The 6,884-nt window shown below is 46.6% G+C and overlaps 1 protein-coding gene across 1 annotated transcript in view; it reads left to right on the top strand.

Annotated features, from left to right (window-relative positions):
• The first annotated feature begins 3,945 nt into the window (after window positions 1-3,945).
• Window positions 3,946-6,884, top strand: part of Fan1 (FANCD2 and FANCI associated nuclease 1) — a 33,929-nt gene continuing 30,990 nt past the window's right edge. Inside the window, exons 1-2 of the mRNA XM_006975838.4 lie at window positions 3,946-4,095; window positions 4,277-5,724. Of these exons, the coding sequence (XP_006975900.3) occupies window positions 4,518-5,724 (1,207 nt within the window). The 5' untranslated portion in view covers window positions 3,946-4,095; window positions 4,277-4,517. The remainder of the gene's footprint in view (window positions 4,096-4,276; window positions 5,725-6,884) is intronic.

The raw sequence follows: 6,884 nt of genomic DNA, 5'->3' as shown, positions 1-6,884 counted from the left end.
GTTTGCTTCTGGTTGCCTTGATAAAGACCATGACCAGAGCAACTTGTGGAGGAAAGGGCTATTTCATCTTACAGCTTACAGTCCATCACTGAGGAACTCAAGACAGGAACTGAAGCAGAGACCGTGCAGAATCACTGTTTATTGTCTTGTTGTCTGTGCCTTTTTCCAGCTTGCTTTCTTATACAACCCAGAACTACTTACTTAGGGATTGCACCACCCATAGTTGGCTGGGTCCTCCATCAATCATTAATCCAGGAAATGTCCACCGACTTACCTACAGGCCAGTCTTTAAAGCCATTTTCTTAAGTGTTTTTTGTTTAGTTTGGTTTTGTTTCTCACATGATCCTGTCTGCATTAAGTTTACAAAAAAGATGAAGTAAATAACCAGCCAGCGGAGACCCATCTTTGCTTGATGGAACTCCTTGAGACTTCACAGTGCTGTGGCAGACTTAATTGGGAAGCCTCTCTGAGACTCGGGGTGGCACACACCCATAATCAGAGCCACTGAGGAGATGGAGGCTGGAGGATCAGAAATTCAAGAATTTTGTTAACTGAAAAGTGAGTTGGAGGTCAGGTTAGATCACACTAGCCCTTAAATCAACAAAAACCAAATAGACTGTCTGGGTTTCTCTGGGTGTGAAGGGGTCTGAGCTTCCCCATCCCCTTCCTGCATTGGTGCTGTCCTGCTGATTCCACTGATGTGCCATGTTGCCTGCTGAGACACACCCGGAGCCAGCCACATTCCTTCCTCACAGCCAGCTGTCTATGGACATAGTCCTCTGAGTTCTTGATTTTCTTCTCCTGCTATTATGACTTATTTCACAAAACAACACTTTCATGTATGTGGCTTACAGCTTTCGCCTTTGGAAAATCTTAATACCTGGACAAAGGGTTACTGCTACAGTTCATAGTAAGACTCAGAGAAGACGGACATATGATCTAGAAGGGAGTCCAGAAGCAACAGGCTCCGTACAGCTTAGAATATGGACTGGCAGTCTTCAGAGTCCCCTGGGTGTTAGCATTTAGACCTCTACTGGCCTGCCCTTAGGGTCCTGATAGGATGTACCTCAGCTGCAGCCACTAAGAGCACCCCCGGTGCACATTTGCTACATTTCCTGATAAAAGACGGCCTTGTACAACCGGTCCCCAGGGACCGGTCCCTGCCCCCTTCTCTGCTCCTCCTCTCTCCCCTTCCCCTCAATAAACCTCCTACGTGGACCCTGCTGTATGGTGTGACTCCTTCCCACCGTTTTTAAAATACAACACCGGGATCACCAGTGTCCATTGCTCAGACCTCCCCACTCAAAAAAAAAAAAAAGCCTTTCACTGATAATGCCATGACTGGATGGAAAAATCACCAGCCTTAATCCAGCTGGGCAGAGAAAGAGACTCAGATTAAGAATGACTGGAAAGGCTCTAGTTTCTCAACTGCAGAGACTTAAACCCAATGATGAAGAAGATCCCATTTAGAGTTCATTATTATTATTATTATTATTATTATTATTATTATTATTATTATTTTTGGTTTTTTGAGACAGGGTTTCTCTGTAGCTTTGCACCTTTCCTGGAACTCACTTGGTAGCCCAGGCTGGCCTCGAACTCACAGAGATCCACCTGCCTCTGCCTCCCAAGTGCTGGGATTAAAGGTGTGCGCCACCACCGCCCGGCTAGAGTTCATTATTAATGCTGAACATGCCTGTAATCAGAGAGAACTAAATTGTATAGGGTTAGATTAAACACTGGTTCTCTGAGTACTGGTGCTGCTACAAGAAACTACATTTGGCTAATTTAATTTCTCTCTCTCTCTCTCTCTCTCTCTCTCTCTCTCTCTCTCTCTCTCTCCCTCCCTCCCTCCCTCTCTCTCTCTCTCTCTCTCTCTCTCTCGCTCTCGACCAGGCTGGCCTCAAACTCACAGAGATCGGTCTGCTTCTGCCTCCCGAGTGATAGAATTAAAGGCATGTGCCACGACCACCCAAACTCACAGAGATCGGTCTGCTTCTGCCTCCCGAGTGATAGAATTAAAGGCATGTGCCACGACCACCCAAACTCACAGAGATCGGTCTGCTTCTGCCTCCCGAGTGATAGAATTAAAGGCATGTGCCACGACCACCCTGCCCCGAATTTATAAATAATTCTTAACAGTTCAGATAGAGTGGTGGTGAGAGAGATGTCAGCATCAAAGTGTCATTTTGTTGCTTTGTCCTTGGGTGGTTAGGTGGGAGGGCTCCTCCCCCAAGGCTTGTGAGTATCTGCATGTATGCATGTGCATTGGCTCCCTGGAACAGGAGTTGCAGTTGCTTGGAACTGAACCCAGGTCTTCTGCCAGAGCAGCAAGTGCTGTTAACTTCTGAGCCATCTCTAGTCCCTATTCCCAAGTACTTTTTACAATGGTGCTAATTGTATCCAGTCTCTAAGGGCTCAGTCCTCATGAAGTCTCCCACAGGTCTGGAGGTAAGAGGAAAATGTTTAGGTCAGTTCTCTCCTGTATTGATCCTGGCCCTCTAATTCAGGTTGTCAGGCCTTACCTGCTGAAGAATTTCTCAGTTGGCCATTAAATTTTAACACATGAGTCTGGGGGACGTTCTCTATGACACCACTAATATGACATTAAAATTTTCCCCCAAGTTGGTGTTTATTTTTGAGACAGGGCCAAACTATGCAGCTCCAGGAAGCCTAGGAAGCCTATGTAGACCAGGCTGGCCTCCAACTCAGATCTACCTGCCTCTGCCTCTCAAGTGCTGGGATTAAAGATGTGTATCACCACAGCCAGAAACTTTCTCCAAAGTTTTATTCAAAATAGAATTTATTGGTATATTCTTTACCTCTGAATAAATACTTTTGAGTAATGGTTTGGTCTCCCTACACCTTAAGATGTTAGTTTTAGTAGTGATTTGAGTATTATATGATCCTAGGAGTTTGTTAGGGTCCTGCCCTCACTCCTACACATGCACAGCTCGGGGGCTTGTGTCTTGTGTCAACAACAGATGCTGGTGACTACGTACCCCTTAAAAAGCTGGACTCGGACCCCCACCCTCTCTGTTTCCTCTCTGCTCTTTCTCTGTATCCTGCTCTGCTCCCTCCCCCAGGCCTGGCTCGCCTCTGTTTCTTGCCCCCACGTTCCCTCCGAATAAAGCCCTAAAACTAGCACTGGGTTCTGTCATGACCGTGACCTTTCCATGCAGTAACCAGCGCAGTTTACCAATCAGTATTTTTATGGATTTTAAAAACTGAAACGATTTGCTATACTGGGCTCTTGTATGTGACACATAGTTGAGAACTACATTTTAAGGCTAATCTGATTGGTTGTACCTTTTAATTATATGAACCAAAGACCATTTAATGTCATTATTGACCTAAATTTATTTGGTTTTGTACTTATTTTCTTTTTTTTCCCTCTGCTCCTTTTTCCCTGTCAAGTCAAATTAATTATAATATGTTTATTATGATCAGCATATCTTAGGTGTATCTCTTTGAATTAATTTTCAGTTGTGTTAGGAAAGCTAGGCCTAGTGGCATGCGCCTTTAATCCCAGCCCTTGGGAGGCGGAGGCAGGATGATCTCTGTGAGTTCAAGGCCAGCCTGGTCTACAGAGTGAGTTCCAGGACAGCCAGAGCTACACAGAGAAACCGTGTCTTGGAAAACACAAAACAAAAAGGAATTACAGTAGCATCCCTAACTTACCACCCACAAAAGGTTAGCATTGTGCTACCCTAGTGTGTGGCTCGTGAAGGACTTGAGGCTGTGCGGTCACGTGGCTGCTTTCACTTATTTTGCTATTGCTAACACACACACCCCCGCCCACCCACCCACACCATACATCATATTTCATCTAGCAGGGAACAGCCTGCGAGGGGAGCATTGCTCCACCTTCCACCCTCCCGTTCTCAATCCGCCCTCCCTCAGCTCGATCGCTCTGGCCTCCACTTGCTGAGCCTGTGCAGACTCGGGGATCGGCTGGGAAAGCCTGCAGCGCGGGCTGCCGCCGCTGTGCCCCTTCGCGCGCCGCTGGGCGGGTTCCGCTGCAGTGACTTCAGGAGATTCTGAGAGAGCCAGCGTCCTCTTTTTAAGAAGAATGCTTCTAGAAAGGGCCTGGAAGTAAGTGCAGCTCGGTCCTTGTGAGGCAAGGGACACAGAGCCTGCGCGGAGCTGCAGGACAGCCCTGATCTGTTGTCAGGCTGAGGGTTCTCATTCCCGAAGGTGCCATTCCACGTTTCAGTTGTCTTCCAACCCCGTTGATGCGGAAAAATGTTTTTAACTCATGTATTTTATTTTGTAGGGAGAAGAAATTGAACGAATACCGACACCAAATGTTATGTCACTTTGCATTAGTTCAAGGCGGAAGTAAAAGTAAACTTTTGGGGTCACTCACCCGGGGTGACCACTGTCTTAACTGATGAGGTGATAGCAGACACCTTTTCTTAATTCAAGCCAAGGGAGTAAAAATAAAACATTGCGGTCCTTCACCTGAGATTACCCGAATTTCCTTCTTGGGTCACCCACTTTTTCTGATATTCGTGATGTCACCAGGGAAATCACCTGACCAAAAAAGACCCCGTAGAAGCTTATCTACCAGCAAAACTACAAAGAGCCAATCTCATTCGATTATTTCGTATTTTAACAATGCGCCACCTGCTAAACTTGCATGTTCAATTTGTCATAAAATGGTGCCTAGGTACGACCTAATTCGGCATCTCGATGAGTCCTGTGCAAACAATGGTGATGTCGTTCAGGTTGAGCCTGTGCAGGCTGGTTTAACAAATCCAACGGTGCCCAGGTCAAATTTACCCAGTATTGCTTTAGAAGACGTAACACCTCAGAAGTTGTCACCACCAAAGAGAAGTTTAACTCCCGTCAAAGGTGGTTCAAAACTAGGCACACAACAGCAGACCAGTCCCTACTTTAAAGATGCTTCGGTGTGCAGAATTCAAAACGAGCTGCAAAATCAGAATGTGGAAATTATGTCTCTGGGGAGTCTGTCGTCTAAATTGTCCAGAAAATACATAAAAGTTAAGAAATCCCCGGATAGGAAGGAGAGACTAGCCAGTCATTGTCCACAGAGTTCTCCGTCCACAGCTGGCACCAGCCTGGTTGATGTATGTTCAGAGACGGAGGACAAAGATGAGGTTTTGAACAGTTTTCAAAAGGAAAACATGTTTTCTTGTGCATCGCTAAAGGGAGAGAATGCTTCAGAACACAAGGTAGAGCGCAGTAAAATCACAGAAGATGAAAGCTGGGAAGCTTCCCGCGGGGAGTCAGCCCTCACCCCTGCATCTTCAGCTCCTGCTCCTGCATTGTGTTCATTAGATTTAACTCTTGCGAATAACATGAAGTCTGCTCCAGGAGACAGTCTTGTAAAGCAAGAGGATGCCAGAGAGGACGGTGCGGGGGTTGCTAAACAGCTCGAGGCGTGCGGCCGTGAAGAGGTAGAAATGACTGTCGATGCCGAGGTTCAAACGCCAGTGTCTGGTCACGAGGTGGAATCCAACAGTCGCGTGGACGCTTCTACAGAGAGTAACAGCCGAGAGAGACCAAAGATTTACAGCGCCCTGAAGCAGGGATCCAGTTGTGAGGTTCCCAGGGAGACAGCTCAGCCTCCCCTGAGCCACCCATACTACCTGAGGAGCTTCCTGGTGGTGCTGCAGGCCATCCTTGAGAACGAGGAGGACATGAAACTCTTCGATGAACAGGAGAAGGGCATTATAACCAAGTTTTACCAGTTGTCAGGTATCTTCAGCCTGTTTGCTTTCCGAGTTTTCCTCCTTACCTGACTTGTGTGTGACGTAAGAGTCCGTGGTGTAATGACCACCAGGAGTCACTGTGGGAGTATCGTGGGACTCTTACAAGGTCTGTGTCCGGGACAGGCCCATTAAAAACAAGTTCCTGTGCCTGGTGATGTCTGCTGGGCAAGCAGTGCTTTAATACGACGGCAGTAGCTTTCCTCTTACTATTTTTTCCTGTAATTTTTTTTATTTTTTATTTATTTATTTTTTGAGACAAGGTTTCTCTGTGTAGCCCTGGCTGTCCTGGAACTCGCTCTGTAGACCAGGCTGGCCTTGAACTCTCAAAGATCCGCCTGCCTCTGCCTCCCAAGTGCTGGGGTTAAAGGTGTGCCAGGCTCATGCTGTCTTATTTCTTATATGTCTGTTTTGATGAGGGTAAAGTGATGTCCAGTGTCCAGATTTAAAAACAAACAAACAAACAAAAAACCACAGCACTGGCACACAGAAATGTAACTATGCTTCTGTCCTGTGATCAGTGTTACCACTGAGGATGTTTTCTGTTTCACATCCTGTGTCTTCAAGGACAGTAAAATCCTCAGGAGGGGGTGGTGATGGTAAGATAAGTTGGGGTGTGGAAGAAACGGAAAAATGCAAGCTTAAGTTGGTGCATAAAAAGACGAGTTTGTTGCTTACATCCTCGGCAGCCAGTGGTGGCTCCGTGCAGGTAGTGCAGGTTGGATGCAAAAGCCATCCGTGTGTGGCTGTCACTGTTAGTCCCGAGCCATGATGTCTCTAGAGTTTAGTAAGAAGAGCTGCTTTGGTGGCCACGTTGTCTTCTAATGAACTGTGGCCATGCCAGGGCATTAAAATCAAAGAAAGCCGGGCGGTAATGGCGCACGCCTTTAATCCCAGCACTCGGGAGGCAGAGGCAGGCGAAACTCTGAGTTCAAGGCCAGCCTGGGCTACAGAGTGAGTTTCAGGACAGGCTCCAAAGCTACACAGACAAACCCTGTCTTGAAAAACCAAAATAAATAAGTAAATAAAATCAAAGAAAAGAAAAAACCTGAACATTACTACAAAGTCCACCCGGTAACACAATGGTGTTGCTTTTGAATATGCGACAGTAGTTCTGTGGGCACAGTTGTGTCCACAGCTTCTGTCTGT

The sequence above is a fragment of the Peromyscus maniculatus genome, chromosome 1 (genome assembly GCF_049852395.1).
Source record: "Peromyscus maniculatus bairdii isolate BWxNUB_F1_BW_parent chromosome 1, HU_Pman_BW_mat_3.1, whole genome shotgun sequence".
NCBI classification, from domain to species: Eukaryota; Metazoa; Chordata; class Mammalia; order Rodentia; family Cricetidae; genus Peromyscus; species Peromyscus maniculatus.
Note: the sequence above shows the minus strand (reverse complement) of the source record. Positions and strands in the feature narration are given on the sequence as shown.